The 21,882-nt window shown below is 44.0% G+C and overlaps 1 protein-coding gene across 2 annotated transcripts; it reads left to right on the forward strand.

The window, feature by feature from the left end:
• The first annotated feature begins 917 nt into the window (after positions 1-917).
• EIF3L (eukaryotic translation initiation factor 3 subunit L) lies at positions 918-21,676 on the forward strand. 2 transcript variants are annotated; one of them, NM_001035296.2, is given in 13 exon segments: positions 918-1,011; positions 3,446-3,494; positions 4,179-4,389; positions 5,608-5,687; positions 7,812-7,873; positions 9,000-9,069; positions 9,267-9,340; positions 11,927-12,098; positions 13,609-13,763; positions 14,490-14,660; positions 15,719-16,216; positions 20,538-20,618; positions 21,461-21,676. In NM_001035296.2, coding segments are annotated over 13 exon segments (1,695 nt in total). In that variant the 5' UTR covers positions 918-978; the 3' UTR covers positions 21,500-21,676.
• Positions 21,677-21,882: the final 206 nt, after the last annotated feature.

The raw sequence follows: 21,882 nt of genomic DNA on the forward strand, positions 1-21,882 counted from the left end.
CGGAATAGAAAGAAGTTCTAACCGACTGCAATAAAAACATTACTCTTAAAAAATTTTCAAAACCATATGACTATGTGAGCACGGTGCTGGGTACCCTCCTTAAGCCAACGAAGAGTTCCGGGGACTCGACGGGCCCTTTAAGCTTAAGCTTAGTTCCATGATGGTATCACCTTTTGGTAACCGACGACGCAAAGCAAGAACGCACAAGGAGCTGGGGCGAGGCATTGCTGTTTTAATGGCTAAACTAAGGCTCTTCACCCACACACCGGTTTGTGTTGGTCTGTTTTATAACCCTGTCCCTAACTCTAGGGTTTGATCAGGACTCGAACTCATTCAAACGCCCGGTTGTGAGCACCCCTCACAGCGTGCAGTGCTGTAGGCGAGGGTGGGTCCTAGGACTTCCTCCTCCCCCCACAGCTGGCTTCATCTTGGCCTGCTCCAACATTAATGTCCAAAGTTGGGGGGCGGGGGGCTTTTCTCAATACCTTCGCACCGAATTGGACTAAACCTCCTTTTTACACTCGGTAAGTTTAGACTTTGGAGAGCAGAACATTTGAAGACCTTTTTTTCGCCTCAGGCAAACCTCTAGCACCTAAATCCATATTCAGGCCCCCATAGCCAAGTGACCCATCTCGCGAGAGGACGGCCGAGGGAGTGGTCAACCATCCTTTGAGAGGGATTACTTCTGGTTTCTCTTACTTTGCCCATTCTTTATTACCCTGAGATACTTAACGTTATTATTTATAAAATTTTGCAAGTACTGTAGAATCGCCTTCCTTGTAGAGCCTCTATTTGAAGAAGGAAGATAATGGTGTTTACTTGCGCCCTTCCCAACATGGCTACCTCAGCTTGCCGGCGGCCCCAGAAAAGCTTCCGGTTTCCCGGCGGCCTCCAGGGAGGTTGGACTTCCGGCGCCCAGACAGAGGAGAGGCCTGAGTTTGCTGCTCTCTCCAGGCTGGGCTCGCGGCCGCCGCAGCCATGTCGTACCCCGCTGATGATTACGAGTCTGAGGTAACTTGTCCTTGACGTGTGTCGGTCTCCGCCACAGGGGCAGGGCTTTTGGGATACTGACCCCCAAGAGGAAATGTTGTCTGCGCGTCTCTGGGAGGCCCCGCCGGCCTCGCCGCGTGCGCGTACTCATGCTACTGCCACTCACAGCTCCGGACTCCAGATCAGCCGGGTCTCGGCCGCCCACCTCGTGTGTCCGGTCCCCTCGTTCTCTCCTTTTCAAGCCCGGGGGCCGAGGCTGGAGACAAAGGGTTCTGTGTTTCTGTAACTGAACTCTGATTTCTTATGATTTGGGCTCAGTTCCGTCAAACCGCGCTGATTCCCATAGTCTCTTGTGCTTTGCTCTTCCGTATTGCAGCCGTAACGAGGTATTGTCATTGCCTGTTTATTCTCCCTTTTCTCACAGGCACATGAGTCGCTCAAAAGCAGGGACTGTGTCTTGTTCGTCTTTGTGTCTTTTCAGTTCAGTTCACGGAGAAGGCAGTGGCACCCCACTCCAGTACCCTTGCCTGGAAAATTCCATGGATGGAGGAGCCTGGTGGGCTGCAGTCCATGGGGTCGCTAAGAGTCGGACACGACTGAGCGACTTCACTTTCACTTTTCACTTTTCACTTTCCTGCATTGGAGAAGGAAATGGCAACCCACTCCACTATTCTTGCCTGGAGAATCCCAGGGACGGCGGAGCCTCGTGGGCTGCTGTCTATGGGGTCGCACAGAGTCAGACACGACTGAAGTGGCTTAGCAGTTCAGTTCAGCCTCTCAGTCGTGTCCGACTCTGCGACCCCATGGACTGCAGCACGCTAGGCCTCCTTGTCCATCACCAGCTCCCGGAGCTTGCTCAAACTCATGTCCCTCGAGTCCGTGATGCCATCCAACTATCTCATCCTCCGTCGTCCGGTTCTCCTGTCATCAGTCTTTGCCAGCATCCTGATTTTTTCCAATGAGTCAGTTTTTCGCATCAGGTGGCCAAAATATTGGAGCTTCAGCGTCAGTCCTGCCAATGAATTTTCAGGACTGATTTCCTTTAGGATGGACTGGTTTGACCTCCTTGAAGTCCAAGGGACTTTCAAGAGTCTTCTCCAACACCACAGTTCAAAAGCATCAATTCTTCTGGGCTCAGCTTTCTTTATAGTCCAACACTCATATCCACACATGACTACTGGAAAAACCATAGCTTTAACTAGACGGACCTTTGTTGGCAAAGTAATGTCTCTGCTTTTTAATATGCTGTCTAGGCTGGTCATAGCTTTTCTTCCAAGTGTCTTTTAATTTCATGGCTGCAGTCACCATCTGCAGTGATTTTGGAGCTCAAAAAAATAAAAGTCTGTCAATGTTTCCATTGTTTCCCCATCTATTTGCCATGAAGTGATGGGACTAGAGGCCATGGTCTTTGTATTCTGAATGTTTAGCTTTAAGCCAACTTTTTCACTCTCCTCTTTCACTTTGATCAAGAGGCTTTTGAGTTCCTCTTCACTTTCTGCCATAAGGGTGGTGTCATCTGCATATGTGAGGTTATTGATATTTCTCCTGGCAATCTTGATTCCAGCTTGTGCTTCATCCAGCCTGGCATTTCACATGATGTACTTTGCATATAAGTTATATAAGCAAGGTGACAATATACAGCCTTGATGTACTCCTTTTCCTATTTGGAACCAGTCTGTTGTTCCATGTCCATTTCTAACTGTTGCTTCTTGACTGCATACTGATTTCTCAGGAGACAGGTAAGGTGGTCTGGTAGTCCCATCTCTTTCAGAATTTTCCACAGTTTGTTGCGATCCATGCAGTCAAAGGCTTTGGCGTAGTCAATAAAGCAGAAGTAGATGTTTTTCTGGAATTCTCTTGCTTTTTCGATGATACAGTGGATGTTGGCAATCTGATATCTGGTTTCTCTGCCTTTTCTAAATCCAGCTTGGACATCTTCATGGTTCACATACTGTTGAAGCCTGGCTTGGAAAATTTTGATCATTACTTTTTTAGTGTGTGAGATGAGTGCAATTGTGCGGTAGTTTGAGCATTCTTCTGCATTGCCTTTCTTTGGGATTGGAATGAAGATTGACCTTTTCCAGTCCTGTGGCCACTGCTGAGTTTTCCAAATTTCCTGGCATATTGAGTTCAGCACTTTCACAGCATCATCTTTTAGGATTTGAAATAGCTCAACTGAAATTCCATCACCTCCACTAGCTTTGTTCCTAGTGATGCTTCCTAAGGCCCACTTGACTTTGCATTCCAGGATGTCTTGCTCTAGGTGGGTGATCACACCATCATGGTTATCTGGGTCACGAAGATCTTTTTTGTATAGTTCTTCTGTGTATTCTTGCCACCTCTTTTTAATATTTTCTGCTTCTGTCTTACTTGCCTTTGTGTCTTTAGGAACCTAGAACGAGCATGTTGGATTCACAGACTGGTGACTGTTTATTTGTGTCTCTTTTGTTAATAGGCTGCTTATGATCCCTATGCTTATCCCGGCGACTATGATATGCACACAGGTGAGTCTATGGGTTTGGCTAGCTGGGTGCTTCTGAGGATTGACACCTTTTTGAATGTCTCACAGCTGCCTTGACGGGCACCTGTTTAAAACTAGGTGTTGATGATCCAGGTTTGGAGTCAGTTATTAGCTCTCAGCCAAAGGGTGGTACAGAGCCTATTAAACCAGGCTTTTTTCATGGTCCACCTCAGAGTCTTACAAAGGAAGGATGGTTGTCCTGGCTGTGGTTTTCCTTGTTTAGACTATTACCTGAAGAAGAAAATCTTGTGAAAAATTAAAGTTTAGTTGCTTGCACTGTCATATTGATAGAGAATGGCAGTTGGTTATTTATTTAAAAAATACTAAGTGCCTACTGCTTACTTCCTCTTAACCATAGTTCCACCCCCTTCCCGATAACCATCCCAAGTTCTGAGGGTAGACCTGGGTATAAGACAAATAAGGTTCTTGCTGTCATAGACTTTAGATTCTGGTGGGGGAATCAGTAAGCAAATAAATTACTTTAATAAGAAAATGACTAGTGGAAAATGTGAAGAAAGAGACCAGTGGGGATTGGGAGTGACATGGAGAGTGTTTAAAAAGGCATTACACCTAGTTTTATAGACATGAGTTTAGTTTCACGAGTGACCTTGCCCTCTTGTTATGTCGTGCATACGAATTTGAAGTGTTTATCATATCCAATCTCTAGGAGATCCAAAGCAGGATCTGGCTTATGAACGTCAGTATGAACAGCAAACCTATCAAGTGATCCCTGAAGTGATCAAAAACTTCATCCAGTACTTCCACAAAACTGTCTCGGACTTAATTGACCAAAAGGTGTATGAGCTACAGGCCAGTCGTGTCTCCAGCGATGTCATTGACCAGAAGGTGTATGAGATTCAGGACATCTATGAGAACAGGTATGGGCCATTGGCTGAAATAATCTCCTACTGGGTGAGACTGGCTGAGTAATGCAGTCTGTAGAAGGGGGTGATATTTAATCATGATTCTGTAAAGAGAGTGCGCTAGGGTTTTCTGTGATTCTTTGGGGGTTACAGACATAATTTTATTGGACTCTATATCCAGAACTTGTACAAGGCCTAAAATAATACCATCAGTATTAATTATAATAGTAATTACATATATGATCAGTATAAATTAGACAGTGTCATGAGTGCTTTTCTTGTATTTACTCATGTACTCTTCACAGCAACCTTGTGAAGTAGGTACCATTGTTTTCCTCATTTTATAGTTGAGTAAAGAAAGCACAGAAGGATTAAGTCACATAGTGGATGTTCTGAGTTTTGAACCTGCACAGTCTGTCACCAGAGCCTAATTTCTAAATTGTGCTGTACAACTTCTCAATGCATAATAGGATGAACAGAGCTCTTGAGTGGTTGCTTCTCAGTTTTTTTGTCTTAGTCATCCTTCTCCCCACTTTGTTCATGCCGTGTGACTTGTGGGATCTTAGTTCCCTGACCAGGGATCAAACCCAGGCCGTGGCAGTGAAAGTGTCGAGTCATAACCACTGGACCACCAGGGAATTCCTGATTGCATCCTAGTTTTGAGGGCACTGCCCTTGTGTAAAGGGCTTTAGAAGTGAGACAGGTCAGTCAGAGCTGGATAGTCCGCAAAGACTTCAGGAGGAAATAGGGTCGTAAAGCATCTTGGGCATCAGTGTTTGGGTTGGATGCTCTAGGGCTGTTGCGGCATCAAACTGCAGCAAATACTGTTGCTGCCATGTTTGAAGAAGAGCACTCTTGGAAGTGGAAAGAGGGGAAGCTGAGGGAGGTGTGTGGGGGTGTCTGAAAGGTAGTTCTCAAGTCAGGGAACAGTGAGCAGCGAAATACAGCTCCAGAGTTCATGATACAAGAGCAGGAGATGATCTTGAAGAGCTTGGTGGTTGCCTAATTGATGTAAAAGAAATGTTTCACTGTATTAAGAAAGGTTGGGGTACAGAGTTGGGTTGAGGAAAGTTACAGAGTTGGAGGCTCTGGCCCTTGCTCTGGTTCTGTGACTTCTTCCCTTTACTGAGCTTGGGTACTTATCTATAAAATGTGACAGATCTCTAAAACAGATCCTTTCTGTTCAGATCCTTCCTGTTTTGGACTTACAGAGTATTTCTGTTTGGTTTTCAGCTGGACCAAGTTGACTGAAAGATTCTTCAAGAATACACCTTGGCCTGAGGCTGAAACCATTGCTCCGCAGGTTGGCAACGGTAGGTGTCCTGGGTGCTGGATGGGATCCTATGACTGGAAGTCATTAGAAAGTTCAGAATGGTCTGTATCTGTTTTGTTCTTCATTTTATTTCCCCAGAGTTTGGTGCATAGTAGATGTGACTTGTTGAATGAAAGCTGAATAAATGAAAAGAGGACAGATTTTTCATATGTGGTGAATGCTGAAAGTGAGATTTTTGTCTTACTGATTTCTTTTTCCCTGTGTAATTTTTGGGATCATTACAGTTGCTCCAGAGTGGGCTTTCTGACCTCCTCACATTTCACTTTCTGATGGAGTCTTTTATATATGGTGTAAAGTATTAAGATCATGGCATCTGGTCCCATCACTTCGTGGGAAATAGATGGGGAAACAGTGGAAACAGTGTCAGACTTTATTTTTTTGGGCTCCAAAATCACTGCAGATGGTGATTGCAGCCATGAAATTAAAAGACGCTTACTCCTTGTAAGGAAAGTTATGACCAACCTAGATAGCATATTCAAAAGCAGAGACATTATTTTGCCAACAAAGGTCCGTCTAGTCAAGGCTATGGTTTTTCCAGTAGTCATGTATGGATGTGAGAGTTGGACTGTGAAGAAAGCTGAGCGCCAAAGAATTGATGCTTTTGAACTGTGGTGTTGGAGAAGACTCTTGAGAGTCCCTTGGACTGCAAGGAGATCCAACCAGTCCATTCTAAAGGAGATCGGTCCTGGGTGTTCATTGGAAGGACCGATGCTAAAGCTGAAGCTCCAGTACTTTGGCCACCTCATTCGAAGAGTTGACTCGTTGGAAAAGACCCTGATGCCAGGAGGGATTGGGGGCCAGAGGAAAAGAGGACGACAGAGGATGAGATGGCTGGATGGCATCACCGACTCGATGGACATGAGTTTGCATGAACTCCGGGAGTTGGTGATGGACAAGGAGGCCTGGCGTGCTGCAATTCATGGGGTCGCAGAGTTGAACACGACTGAGCGACCGAACTGAACTGAACTGAACTGAAAGTAGGAAGAGCCAACCTCATTCTTTTGCATGTGGATACCCAGTTTTTCCAGTACCAGTTTTTGGAAAGACTTTTTTTCCGTTAAATTGTCCTGACAACCTTTTTGGAAATTAGTGATCATGTAAGGTTTATTTTTGGACTCTCATCTTGACTCCATTGATCTTTTATGACTGTACCAACCACACTGTCTTAATGATTGTGGCTTTGGACAGTTTTGAAATTGGGAAGTATAAGTCCTCCAACTTTGTTGTTTTTCAAAATTGCTTTGGGTCTTCTGTGTCCCTTGAATTTCCATATTAATTTTAGGATCAGCTTGTCAGTTTGGGGATCAGCTTGGATTTTGTTAGAGATTGTGTTGTATCTGAGTATCAGTTTGAGAGAACCTCAGTTTGAGATTCTAATATTCCTCTCCAGTGGAGTCACATGGATTGTACTTCATTCCTTGAGCAAGGAGTTGTGATACCATGTGTGACCATAGTTGTCTACCATAGCAGCTCATTACAAACTCAACATGTACTGAAATTCCAGACTCTCAGAAGGAAAGCAGGTATTCAGTATAAAACATGTTGTTTGCACAAACAGTTTAAGGACACCAACCCTATCAGGTTAGTGGGAACCCTTCTGAAACCTGGGTTCCCAGATGCTGGTCAAGGAGCAGCTTTACTAGCAGGCCTAAGGATAATAGTCTCAGACCTGTATGTGAACTCTGCACAGCATCAGTATCTGAAGAGCTTCCGCACGTCTTTCTTTTTCGTGGTTGCATCGTATCAATAGGATAAATTCCTTAAAATAGGATGTCTAAGTCAAAGATCCCCTTGCACGTGCAATTTCAATAGTTAAATGTCATGTTATCTTCCTAGGAGCTATTATTGTGTCCTGGTTAAGCAACTGGATGGCAGCAATAACTAAACGGTGAAGGGATATGGGCCTGAATGAGGTTAAGATGAATTTGAAAGAGTAAAATGGGAAATGAATTTTCTCGTTGCATGTATTCTTGGAGTGTGAGTGTTAGATGTTTGATGTTGTTTAATCTCTGAAATCACATTTACCCTGTTACTTCCCACCAAGAGCTAAAACTGACTAGTTGTTCAGTGGATTCCTAAAGCACCCCTCTGCCATCTCTTTCAGATGCTGTCTTCCTGATTTTATACAAAGAATTATACTACAGGCACATATATGCCAAAGTCAGTGTGAGTATCTAAATGTTGCTGGCAGTTTTTAAACTCTGTGCCATTTTTGACCCTGAAACACAATTGCTAGTTTAATTTCTCCACCTCGAATAGTTCTCCTTGACTGGGCTTGGGCAGGTGGTAGTTTCACTGGAAGAGCATTTACTGTATTAGGCACTTTACCTTCATAATCTCATTTTTCAGACAGATTAAATACCTTGTCAGACCCCATGGTTAGTAAACTGTGGGACTAAGACTCCAAGGCAGTGTTCTTTCTAGTCTATCAAAAATACACCGTTCATCATGTTGTTCCCCAGCTCAGACATCTTCAGTGGTTCTCATTTACCAGCAGCATGCAGTCTAGCTCCGGGGTCAGCAGCCTTCTATGTACAAAGGTAGTTAGTAAGTATTCTGGGCCTCTTTCACACTCTGTTCACCTCTGTAGTAGCCATGGACAGTGAGTACACATAGCTGTGTTCCAGGTGAGCTTTTTATTTACCAAAACAGGTGATGGTGGATTTGCTGAACCCCTGGCTTAATTCTTGTTTGGCCCTAAAAGACTTCTGCACTTCTGGCCCATTGAAGCCCACTGTAGCATTGTCTGCCTTACTCCCCAGCCCTCAAGCACCATACACATCTCTTTGCCTGTTAGTCCTCTTTTTCCTGAAGCACGTTCCCCTTGCTCCTCTGCTTGCCAGATGTGCGTACCTGGTGTCTAAAGGTCAGTTAAGGTTTTTGGCATAAAAGTTGGCCCTTAGGGTCAGATACTCAGGATCGCTTTGAACTGCTGTAGCACTTACTGTCTTCCCTATCACTGGAGTGCTCTTTACATGCTAAGAAGCGGGGAGCAGACATCAGTTCTCATGTATGTTTGACCCTTGAACAACATAAGTTGGAACTGTGTGGGTCCACTTACATGCAGATATTTTCAGTAAATATACTACAGAGTTGACTCTGCAGATAATGGAAAAACCAAGTGTATGGAGGGCCGACTCTGTGTTATACATAGATTTTTGACCAGAGGGTTGGCACCCCTGACCTGCATGTTTACAAAGGTCAGCTGTATTTGTCTTCAGCTCTCAGTGGCAGGCCGTGAGTAGAGTCCGTTAGGTTAAATGTGTCCTCCTGTCTTCTGCTTTCTTTACAGGGAGGACCCTCCTTGGAGCAGAGGTTTGAATCGTATTACAACTACTGCAATCTCTTCAACTACATTCTTAGTGAGTCTGAGGTTATGATGAAACCTAATATTTGTCTTCATCTCTTTTTAACAGGATTTTAACATGCAGGTGGGAAGAGGGGAGGTCTTGAGATTCATAGTCCTTTTAAGAGAGAAATTAAAAATTGTGTTCTGCAACCTTGCTGAATGGGTGTAGTCATTGACTTGAGTCTGACTTTTCTGTGGTCTTCTGCACAGATGCTGATGGTCCTGCTCCCCTTGAACTCCCCAACCAGTGGCTCTGGGACATCATCGATGAGTTCATCTACCAGGTAGCTGGTCAGCCTTGGGTTAATTTGAAGTATTCAATAACTGGTCCAAACAAAGAACAGCTGTTAACTGTTGTTCGTGTTACTAAAAAGATACAGGGGCATTCTCCATCCCCCTTCTGATGTCTGTGTCAGAAGCTTTTTCTATCCTTTTTCACTTTAATAAAACTCTGCTACACACACACACACACAGAAAAAGATACATAATATAAAACTGTCTCAGCATAGTGAGAAATAACCCTGTCACATTGAACTCCATGTCGTGGTTTTCTGAAGAATTCATTGAGGTCTGAGAGCTCCATTCTGAACTTGGAAGTTGAGCTCCAGACTTCCAACACTTTGTTGCCTGACCTTGAGAGGTGGTCTGATAGGAAGAATACAGGTTTCCTAGGCTTTGGAGTCAGCTAGAAGTGGGGTCTTGTGGGTTGTGGCCAGCTGGTGGCTCTGTAGCAGTGACATGTTTTTTCAGCTTTCTGAGCCTCACTTGCTTCACCTACGGGTCAGGAAGTTTTTATATCTTGATTGTGGTGGTGGTGATGTGAGTATATTCTGGATTAGAGTAAAACGGGACATTTTTATCAAAGGGGAAGTATTACCTAAGAGTACTGTTACTAAAAAAAGGAAGTTGAACTTGGGGAAAATTTTTTTTCTTATGTTTTACTAAGATAACATAGCTCTTACTGGGTATTTCAGGAAAAATCGGTTTGTTAATAAAGCTCTTATTTGAACTCCATGGATCAAAGAGACTCTAAATACAAAGTGCTGACGCGTTGTAATTGGAGAGCTGAGGAAACCTTCCTAGGCCCTTTGAGAAAGAGGCTTCTTGCTCAAGATAGGCTTCAGTGCCTTTGGGCAGTGAAGACCACAAAGCACACCGGCCTTGTTTGCCTTCTCTGGCTCCTTGGCTTGTTCGGTTGTTTGTACTTTATTTATTTGGCTTTACCTGCTGTTAGTTGCAGTTCATGGCATCTCCACTGTGGCATGTAAACTCTTAGTTGAGGCATGTGGGATCTAGTTCTCTGACAAGGACCAAATCCAGGCCCCTGCTTTGGGAACTGGAGTCTTAGCCACTGGGCCCCGAGGGAAGTCCGTCCCTTGGCTTGTTACTTGGCATAATTTTAGAAGGTTGGCCATCCTGTTGGCTCACAGCAAGTCAGAGTCTGTGTTAAGTTTCTTCATCCGACTAAAGATAATCCTAATTCCCTGGCTTAACTGGTGCTCTGTTAATGGGTTTAAGTGCTCTCACTTCTAACAAAGACTCCCACTATGGGCTAGGTGTGATTCCTCCAGCCAGTCTTAATGAGAAGTGAGAGTGCTATAAGCCTCTTAAGAAAACGCCAGCTATACCTCATGGGGTGAGTGGCTCCTCCCCACCACTTGTTCCTTTTTCTTTAAAAAAAATTTAAAAAGAAGTCTTTTTTTCCTCTTTATTCCCCACCACTTTCATTTATTTGTATTGATATAGTAATATATGAATTTGTTATTACTGAGGTTTTTTTTAAGTGCAGATAAAGTGAAAGTGTCTTCCTGCCTTGCCTTTGCAGAGATATCAATTAGTATCTGCAAAGATAATCAGCGTATAAAGGCCTGCCTTATTCTTTAGTGCCATCCACCTGATGTACCACTCTTCTGGTCTATGTGCTACACATAAGTCTGTTTCTGGAGATGACTGGAAGTAGAGTTGTTGGCTGAAGGATGTTTGCTTCTTAAATTGTTTTAAATCAGGTTTATAGAGTCATAAATTGCACAAATAAAATATACCAATTTTAAGAATATAGTTGAGATCTGACAAATATATTGGAGGAGGAAATGGCAACTCACTCCAGTATAACCACAATCAAGATATAAAACATTTTTGTCACTTCGAATTTTAATAAATAGTAATTATTGCCCTCAAAAGGCTGTGTCAAATATACTACTACTATCAGCATTATTAGAAAGCAAGTTTTCTGTATTGGATGTTATTGGTCTAATTTTTGTCAATTTGATAGGAAAGAAATGGTAATCATTTTAATTTACGTTTCTCTGAAAAGATTGAGCATTTTGTCTACTAACTGACCAGGCCTGTTCAAAGTAATTATCAGTATTCTTTGCCTGTTTTTCTGTTGGTTGATCTTCGTCTTTTTGGCTTAATGAGAATTCCTTCTACATTCTGGATACTCTTTGTTTATTGTAAATTTAGAAACGTTTTCTCCTGCCTTCTTAGAGGAAGATGATATTTTAAAGTTGAAGAGTGACCTTAGGTCATCTAGAACTTAGCTTCTAGGTCACTGGAACCTGTGTTTGGAAACCAGGTTCTAGTGGCCAGCGCTGTGATGCCCAGAGACATTAAGTAACTTTAGGCTGTGTTTGACTCCAAATTGAATGTTTTCTTTTTCCCACTACTTGTCATTTTAGAGATATTTACTTTGTTGTGGAATAAGTAATATAGTAATGAACAAAATTCACAGCTTAGTCAAAGATGGCTTTCAAAGAAGCAGTAGTGAGCGCGCAGATTGCGGTAGCGGAAGGGACAGCTGCAGCGCTGTGCGCTTGTGTGTCCCTTTGGGTTTTACGCCCCTGCCACATCGTTCCCTTCCTCCTCAACAGTTTCAGTCATTTAGTCAGTACCGCTGTAAGACCGCCAAGAAGTCAGAGGAAGAGATCGACTTCCTTCGCTCCAATCCCAAAATCTGGAATGTTCACAGCGTCCTCAATGTCCTTCACTCCCTAGTGGACAAGTCCAACATCAACCGGCAGCTGGAGGTGTACACGAGCGGAGGTGAGCGCTGCCCGCCGTCGGTTCCCCAGGCATAGCGGCGTGGGTTGGAGGAGCCGCCGTCTCTCTCGGGTGACGGGCTGCTCCTCTGGTGTCTGGGGATGAATAGGAGCTGAGTGCTGATTTGGAGGCTGCTGGGCTTGGCCATCTGTTGGCTGACAGAATGAACCAGTACTTCCTAAGAGCTGTGTTTATAAACACTTCTGCTGCCTCTCCAGGACCTTTGTTTAGATAAGCACTTCTCAAACATTTTGGTGTGAGGACCACTTGACACTCTAAAAGATTAAGAATCCCAAAGTTTATCTCTATAAGCATTTTGTTCCAGTGAGAAGAGTGGTGGTTTTGCAAAGCTCTTTAAATGTGGCTTTGTGGAAGAGTGCTGGAGGGGTCTTCTGCCTCTTCCTTCAGTTTGTGGCAAGACGCTGCTGTGGTTGATGTATCTGAGGGGAGTCTGGCCTCACACAGATATTTAATTGGGACAGGGAAGAGAAACTTTGTTTAACAGCCTTTCGCATAGCCCAGCTCTTCTCTGATTCTACACCAGAACTTGACCATGGTAGTTTCTGTAGGTTAGTTGCAGCGTGGAATCTGAAACCTTATCAGTCAACTTTTACTTTGTCATGTTAAGGTTTACTAGTCTCTCCTGCAGCCTGAGTGAATTTTTTTTATCCATGCATGATGTTGTAAAATGAGCTAGCAAGATTTTCTGAAAGTTGACACATTTTATTATACAGTTTTTTGAAACCACATCTGTTACTTTGACCATCAACCTCATCAGATAAGTCCTTATTTTGGGAAGCTGTTGTTCATAGTAGTTTTATTAACGACTAGTAGATAGAAGTTTTATGAAATTCTAATTTTTACTTAAAAGTTGATAAGTTCATTGACACTTAACAGACATTGGTATCTTAACAAGTTCGCTGCACTCATTTTTGAGAAAATGCTAAATACCCATTTCTGAATAGTCATAGTTTGTATATTAGTTATTCTTTTAAGTAACAACGGGGTTTTGTGAAAAAAGAGTGGCTGGTTCTTTCATTGCAGGTGAGTGGTGGTAAAGAATACAATGATGATAGTCGAGTTCGGCGCCACTGTCTGATTGATGCTAAGTTGTTGGTAGTTTTACTCAAATTGTTTCTGCACCATCAGTGCAAACGTCAACTCAGTGAGAAAGGCACGTGGTATCTTAGTGTTGTTAGGAAGATAGCTTTGATCTCATGGACATCCTGAAAGGAGGGGCTTAGTGAGGAGCTCTTACTGATGAGAGGGGTCCTCTTGTGTTCTCAGGTGTGTGTGGGGACTGGCACCCGCCCCCCCCACCACCAGGTGACTTAACTGGTGAATATAAGATTAGCATGAGGCAGGCGTGCTGCTGCTTCCTATTCATTCAGAGGCAGAGCAGAGAGCTTTGGAGGCTGGCAGTAGGTTAAGAGTTTACTGAGTGACATTGAAGGTTCAGGCCTACCCTTGTTCCTGGCCTCCCCTGAAGTGTACACTGTCTGTCTGTACTCAGGCGACCCAGAGAGTGTGGCCGGGGAGTACGGACGGCACTCCCTCTACAAGATGCTCGGCTACTTCAGCCTGGTGGGCCTGCTGCGACTGCACTCCCTGTTGGGGGATTACTACCAGGCCATCAAGGTGCTAGAAAACATCGAACTGAACAAGAAGGTAATTCCCTGTTTCCTCAGGCCCACATTTGCAGGGCCTTAAGAGAATATCTGATCTATTAGGACAGATTTCAAGGAGAAAAAATGAGGAATCCTCTCCAGGGAACATTGAGACAAGAATTGGAAAACTACTGCAGGGAAAACCTGAATCTGGACAGGGTGGTTTTCGCTTTGATGCTTAGTAACGTCTCGGATATTCACCATTCCTATTGATCCTATTTTCAAATCAGAATGATTAGGCAGATTTTTACCTTTCAGCTTTCACCAAAGAATTAACAAAATACTTTAAAGTTCTGAGGTGGTAGAGATAATGGTCTGTTAGCAGTGGTGGTTTGCCACGCCGTAGAAACAGGATACCTTTTTTGTTTGATGTATGTATCTTATCAGTCTGTTCTTTTATAGGGCATATTTGGAAAAGCAAGAAAGAATGTAAAAGTGAGGTGTAGAGGATTTTAGAGTTGAAAGAAATTTTAGGGTCACCTCGTCCAGTCTTTTTCTCTTACAGCCAAGGAAATGGAGTCTTCAGGTCACATAATCAGTTAGTGATACAATCTACTCGGAGCCTCCAACTCCAGAGCCAGGGCTTCCTCTGAGTAGTTCACGGCCTCTGCAGGGATCTCTTGATGCTTCTGCTTTGCCTGACACTAGGCCCTGCTGATTTTTACATCCTAGCTGGGATGAAATTGGTCTTAAGACTCATGGATGCTGCTTCTGCTTCCTTCCACAGAGCATGTATTCCCGTGTGCCCGAGTGCCAGGTTACCACATACTATTATGTCGGTTTTGCATATTTGATGATGCGTCGCTACCAGGATGCCATCCGGGTCTTTGCCAACATCCTCCTCTACATCCAGAGGACCAAGAGCATGTTCCAGAGGACCACGTACAAATATGAGATGGTAAGCAGGCCTCTGACCAGCTGACACAGCAGTGCCAACAGTTTTTGGGTAAACCAAAATTGTGCTATTTTGCCTGCTTTTTCAATAGGATGATTTCTTAATGGCTAGCCTATTCTGAGTTTCTTTTGTTACACACATTACTTTGGATCATTAACACCTTGATGATCAGGACAGTAGTGTCTTTTCTTTTACGTTTATCCCCCAGCAGTACTTAGGATGTTCACTGGGCTGTGGGTACTTAAAATCAGTTAGATACGGGTACTGCACTCAAGCAGTTTGCCTGGAGGACGATGGATCCAAAACATGCCTAGAATTGGAACGATGATGTGAGTGATTGAAACACAGGCGTGTGTGCCCAGTCACTCAGTCATGGCCGATTCTTTGAGACCCCGTGGAGTGTAGCCTGCCAGGCTCTTCCGTCCATGGGATTTTCCAGGCAAGAGTATTGGAGCGGGTTGCCATTTCCTTCTCCAGAGGATCTTCCCGATCCAGGGATCAAACCCACGTTGGCAGGCAGATTCTTGATGCTGAGCCACCTGGGAAGCCAGAATTGGGGGGAGGTTTCTAAATAAAGCAGAGGTGTCGAGACTTGGAAGTATGATCATGTAGCAGCCCAGGAAACCAGTTGGACTGAAAGGCAGATGAGTAACCATAACCTTTACTAGTCAGCTAAAGTATTTAGTCTATATTCTACAGGCGTTAAGTACCATCAGAGATTTCTAGATATTATAAGAAACAATTAAAATATTTTTCAAAAAAAAAAAGATTTCTAGGTGACTTGATCATAATTGGTGTAGGAGGATTGACCTGCCACTGGTACATAGGGTGGACTGTGAGACAGAGACAGAGGTACCAATAAAGAATCCAGGAGACAGGGAGGACTTGGAACCGGACCGGAAGTTCGTTGGAGCTAGAGGGAGGATTGGGAGAGACATTGGGAAACTCCACTGCTGGGTGTAAGACAAAGGGAGAAGTCAGGAGGTCTGAACAGAGAGCATTTGGGAGGGTACAGGGTCCTTTTCACGGGACCCTGCAGCAGTCTCTCCCCCCACCCCCAGATCAACAAGCAGAATGAGCAGATGCACGCGCTGCTGGCCATTGCCCTCACCATGTACCCCATGCGTATCGACGAGAGCATTCACCTCCAGCTGCGTGAGAAATACGGGGACAAGATGCTGCGCATGCAGAAAGGTGACCCGCAGGTCTACGAGGAACTTTTCAGCTACTCCTGCCCCAAATTCCTGTCGCCGGTAGTGCCCAACTATGACAACGTGCACCCCAATTACCACAAGGAGCCCTTCCTGCAGCAGCTGAAGGTGTTTTCTGACGAGGTGCAGCAGCAGGCCCAGCTCTCTACCATCCGCAGCTTCCTCAAGCTCTACACCACCATGCCTGTGGCCAAGCTGGCCGGCTTCCTGGACCTCACCGAGCAGGAGTTCCGAATCCAGCTTCTTGTCTTCAAACACAAAATGAAGAACCTGGTATGGACCAGTGGCATCTCTGCCCTGGATGGAGAATTTCAGTCAGCCTCCGAGGTTGACTTCTACATTGATAAGGTATGGCCGGCCCCCCCGCCACCCCGCCAGGCTAGGTTCTCAGGATGCTCCCTGTTCTGTGCATCTGGGACATATCATTGAACCAGATCAACAAAGATTTCTGCCCTTGTGCTGGTATTCTAATGTTTAAAAAGTAGGTGGTAAACATCATCCTTAAGCAAACCGTGTAATAGTTCAGATGTTGCCCCTTGCTGTGGAGTAAGTCAGGTTGGTGGCAGTAGAAGCCGCAGGTTGCAGTATTAAATAAGATGACCAGGATAGACGGTTGGGAAAGTGAACTTGCAGCTGAGCCTTTGAAGGAGGTGCAGAAATTAGCAAGCAGATACCTGGAGGAAGAGCATTCCAGGCAGAGGGAGCAATTAGAGCAAAAGCCCTGAGGCCAGAGCGAGCCCAGACAGCTGCAGTGCGCTTGGAGTGGGCTGAGAGGAGGCTGTGGTGGGAGATGGGGTGGGAGAAGAAAGGGGGATGGTGCTTTGTACACTGTTGGAAGTACCTCACTGGATAGGAAGCCATTGTCCTGACTTGTACCACCCTAGCTTGGTGCTAGCTGATTTTGAACTTCTTTTAGGGGAATTACGCGGGACGTGCTCTTTTCTGTCTGACTTCTTTGGCTCGACGTTATATTTGAGAGAAATCACCATCCAGCGGTGTTGTATGCAGCAGCATTTCAGTCATGCCTGTTCTGTGGTGGTCTAACGTCTACTGCAGTTATTGACTGCAGCGTTTCCATTCTTCTGCTGGCGGACATTTGGGTGGTTTTGGCAGTTGAACGGTACACATGTGATTTTATAGAGTGGCTGTCAATTGTCCGTTTAAGGTTTTTTTTTTAATGATATATATGCTTGTATATGCAAAGAGTCATTTCTGGAAAGATGCACAAGCAATATAGTGCATAAAGAAAGGCAGTTTGAGGAATATTGTTAGTGTTTGTTTTTTAATAGTAATTTATTTGGCTACAGCAGGTCTTAGTTGCAGACTGTGGGACCTTCCTTGCGTCATGCAGGATCTTCTGTTGTGGCTCGAGGGCTGCTTTCTAGCTGTGGTGTGGGGCGCTCTGGAGCACACAGGCTCAGTAGTTGTGGTGTGTGGGCCCAGCTGCTCTGCGGGTTGCGGGATCTTGGTTCCCAGACCAGGAATCAAACCTGTGTGCCCGGCCCTGCAAGGCACATTCTTAACCACTGGACACCAGGGTAGTCCCTCCCTGTTAGAGTTTACCTTCAAGTTGAACATTTTAATGTACTTGTGAGTTTTTTTTTTCCCCCTAAGTTGTTTTAAGTGAGTTTTTCAGACTTAAAATATTCCGGACTTCTCAAATTGTTCTTTGCATGAAATACCACCTTCCCCCTGTTTGTTTGCACCGTGTACATAATACTCAAAAATGAATGGAACGTTCTTTTTTCCCCTCCTCTTTTCTTTTTGGGCTCATGGTATCTCAGTTCTCCAACCAGGGATTGAACCTGGGTCATGACAGTGAAAACCCAGAATCCTAACCGGTAGGCCACCAGGGAACTCCCAAGGAAACGTTGTATTCAGACATGTTTGGGACGCTCATAAAGACTTAAAGAATCTGTTAAAAGTTAGTGGATCAGTATCTCTCATCTCTTCTGGAATATTCTTAGCCAGTAAGTCTTAGATATTGTTTCTGTTCTCTTCTCCTTCTGGAAGTCTTTAATCCATGTTAGACCTCTGTCCATGTTTCTTAAACCTTTCTTCCATCTTTTTGTCTCCTCTCTTCTGGATACTTTTGATTAAAAACATTCTGTACCTGTTCATCTATCTTTCCAGCTCTGTTTCTAGTTTTCTCTGAAAAAAAAAAATAATGGTGCAGTGTTTCCATATGTGCTTGGTTATTATTATTATTATTATTTTACTACATATGGTTCATTGCCCTTGAAAAAATATTTGTTGATATTCTTTGAAGCCAAGGATGAACATCTGTTCCTGTGCAGGGAATTTGTTTTTGCCTCCACGAGGTGCCTGGGAATATTCTTGGTCTGGGACCACCGTAGACTGAACTCACCAGACTGAGGTTCCTGGGACCAGCTGCGTGACGAGGCCAGGCGGTAGACTGTCAGAAGAATATGTCTCAGGGAGGAGTCTCTTTTATGCTTCTTCCCCCACCCTTGGCAGGCTTTGCTTGGTGTCAGGAGTGGGATGGCAGTTCACTTCTGGATCACCTGTAGCTGAGGATGCAGCTCTTTAGGATCTCAGCATTACAAGGATGGTCTTCTGTTAGACTGGCCTTCTGCCCAGGTTTTCTAGGATTAACAAATCCCCTCAGTGCAGAAGGGGCTTCTGTGTTTTGCTCGAAGAATGGTTTGTTTTCTCTTAAATGATTCTTCATTCTCTTGTCAGCTCTTTGCTGCTATGAGGCAATTTTTAAAAAAATATCCTACATTTTTGGTTGCTTTCAGAAAGTATAATGTATTTAAGTAGAGTTGATTTCCAGCGTTGTGATGTTGTGCTGATTCCGTTACGCATATGCATATATTGTTCTTCATGTTCTTTTCCATTATGGTTTATCGCGGAATGTTGACGATAGTTCCCTGTGCTGCCCAGTAGGACCTTGTTGTTTATCCGTCCTGGATATAATAGTTTACCTCTGCTAATTCCAAACTCCCCATCCATCCCTCCCACACCCCCCTCTCCCTTGGCAACCACGAGTCTGTTTTCTGTATCTGTGAATATAACAACTGCTTTTTAGAATTAACTCTTAGACCCGTGTTCCAACAAAAATACACAACACAAAACTTACTTTGAAACTGTCAGATTAAAAAAGTAATCATGTTCAGAAAACTAGTATGTCGTTTGACCCATTCACCTTTGTGGATATTGTGATACTCATCCTTATAAAAGGCAGAAAATCAGCTTGGCACAGCTGAGGCGGGGCTTGAGGGGTGAAAAGGGAAGAAAGTGTGGTGGTCTAAACATACTACTTTTTTCTGGCATTTTTTAAAGCTAAAATTAATAACAAACTTTACTGGGTAAAATTCCACGATTAATTAGTATATTCCCATGTTGGGCAGCCATCTCTGCTCTAATTCCACAACATTTCTGACATCCCGAAAAGGAATCCCTGTCCATTAGCAGCATCCCCAGTTCTCCTGCCCCCACAGCCCCTGGCAGATCAGTAATTTGCTTTCTTTCTCTCTCTGGATTGGTCTGTTCTTAATATTGTCTGAAAACTAGAATCATGAAATGTGTGGATTTTTGTGTTTAACTTCTTTTATTGAGCATCTTTTCAAGTTTCATCCAGGTTGTAGCAGGTATCAGTGCTTTATTCCTTTTTATGGCTGAATAGTATCTCACGTTTTGGACACACCACACTCTGTTTATCCATTCATTAGTTCGTGGGCAGTTGAGCTGTTTTCACATTTTGGTCATTATGGGTAACACTGCTATGAATTTTTGTGAACCTGTTCTCTTGGGTTTATGTACCTAGTTCTAGAATTGCTTGGACAGTTTTTGGGTAGTTTGCTTTTGGAAACTTACCTTGCTAAACCAGATCCTCTCATTTTAGACTTCATGGCTTTTGGGAGGATTGGTGTTCAGCAGAACTTGGCTATCCCTGCCATGAACAGAATCACCAAAAGTAGAGATGTGTCAGTAGTGAAAGTTTTAAGTTGTGTGGGTTTTGTTTTTTGGTGGTGGTGGGGGGGGGGAAATTTTGGGGTTTTTTTGTTTGTGCTTTTTGCCATGCAGCTTGATGGATCTTAGTTCCCAAGTCATGTTTTTAAAAATCAAAACCACCTACCCCCTGCAGTGTTGAATCAGCTACCTAAAATTCTGTTTGAATTTATTCCCAATGCCTGACACTCTTGGGCCATATCAGTCACCTGCTACATTCCTTTTAGTGAGCAGACGAACTAGTCCCAGCCATCTCTGGATTGTCTTCTTCCAAGAGTTAGCAAGTTCATTTTTTTTTTCCATTCTTGACTTGAAAAAAATCAAGAGATTCAGGAAGTTCTTGGGTCCTAACCTAGATTATGTAGGAATTTACAAATAAACAGTGCTCAACAAAATATTTTGAGCTAAAAAATCATTTAAAATCTAAACTAATTTGGAACTTAAAAACAGTATATGAGAATAAAATGTTATGTTTTAAATGTTACTATTGCCAACAGATTCATGGTCATTAAAAAGACCAGAAAATAAATGAGTTAACATGAAGAAAGTAAAACTCAGCATCTATAAAGAGCGGCTCCTAGCTGTTAATGCTCCCCCATAGATAGGGGTTTATCTGGCACTTAGCACCACTGGTATCTGCAGAGTCCGTCAGTGACTCCTCCTCACTGCTTCTCTGTGGTTGCTTTTCCCACAGGACATGATCCACATCGCAGACACCAAGGTCGCCCGGCGCTATGGGGATTTCTTCATTCGGCAGATTCACAAATTTGAAGAGGTGAGAAGTGTGGAGAGTGGTGTGGGGGCTGGAGACAGGAGTTGGGGATGGAATGGGGAGTTTTTAAGTGTTTTATTTTTCATTTCTATTTTCAAGAAAGCCTGAAATTGGCCTTTGAAGTTTCTGAGCTAGACTGGCTGGCTCCTTGGGGTCGGGGGGTGGGGCTGGGCCTGTAGGAGTTGCTGCGTCAGCCTTCTCTGGAGCATCTCTTCCCAAGATCTCTCTCTGCGGGTGGCCGGCTCTTGCCTCCCTCCCTGTTATTTCCTAATATGGGTGGATTCACTGCCTGCTCTTACCCGTCCCTCCCCATCTGGCAGTTAGTTACTCTTCAACTTAGACAGGTCTGGCCAGTCTTTGCAGGCAGATACCCTGAAGCTCTGTTTTGACAGACCTGGTGCATTCCACGTCCTGCCCTCAGAGAGGCCTTGTGGGTCACTCTTTGTGCCCATAGCTAGAGCCACAGCGTCCTGGTGCTTTGAGTCCTCCAGCAGAGGTCACTGCTGTGCTGTGGGCCATGCTGCTGGACTCCTGCAGGACAGTAACACAGTCCTGGCAAGTCTAGCCACCCTGAGGCCCTTGCTTATCTATAAAATGATTAGAGCAGTATAAGGTGTGTGTTCAGTGTAAAAGGCAGATAGAACAAGCTGCATGAACTGTGCAGCACTATGAGAGTGTCGGGTGGAGGGCTCACCACTGTGATAATAGACACTGTTAGTAGTGATGCCGTGATAGTAGACACTGTGACGGGTCTACTTGGGAGTGTGGCCTGGTGATCATGCACACCGTAGGAAAAGGTTTGGTGAAAAAGCCAATATCTGACTTTGCTTTTCCTTCCCTTCCAGCTTAACCGAACCCTGAAAAAGATGGGCCAGAGACCCTGAGTATATTCACACTTGACACTACTCAGGAGCTTATTTTGATGTCATTGTAGGGGGTGTTCCTCCACCATGAAGCCTTTACCCAGCTCAGCCATTGGCCAGTCACCTGGGTTGAAGTTTTTTGAATCAAAGACTGAAATGTTTTAAGTAGTTCTTAATAAAGGATCTTCTTTGGAGTCAGATTTGTCTTCTTCTTCTTGTTGGGGAGCGTCTGTGAACAAGAATACTATATGTAATTTCCCATGTGTCATGAGATACTACTTCCTGATGCCTTAGTTATTGATGTTTAAATTGAATTACTTAATTCCTGTATTCATAAAGCATAATACAATATACAGGACAGTGCCATATTTAGTATCTTACCTGCATCTCAAAGGAATCCTGTG

Source organism: Bos taurus, chromosome 5 (assembly GCF_002263795.3).
Source record: "Bos taurus isolate L1 Dominette 01449 registration number 42190680 breed Hereford chromosome 5, ARS-UCD2.0, whole genome shotgun sequence".
In the NCBI taxonomy this organism is placed as follows: domain Eukaryota; kingdom Metazoa; phylum Chordata; class Mammalia; order Artiodactyla; family Bovidae; genus Bos; species Bos taurus.

Bases quoted from the DNA above. Each gene is read 5' to 3' on its own strand.
- EIF3L (XM_059886349.1), top strand. From the start codon at position 4,311: ATGAGCTACAGGCCAGTCGTGTCTCCAGCGATGTCATTGACCAGAAGG. The intron at 12,099-13,608 runs GTGAGCGCTGCC...GTCTGTACTCAG, and splicing joins GGAGGTGTACACGAGCGGAG to GCGACCCAGAGAGTGTGGCC. The intron at 20,619-21,460 runs GTGAGAAGTGTG...CTTCCCTTCCAG, and splicing joins AGATTCACAAATTTGAAGAG to CTTAACCGAACCCTGAAAAA.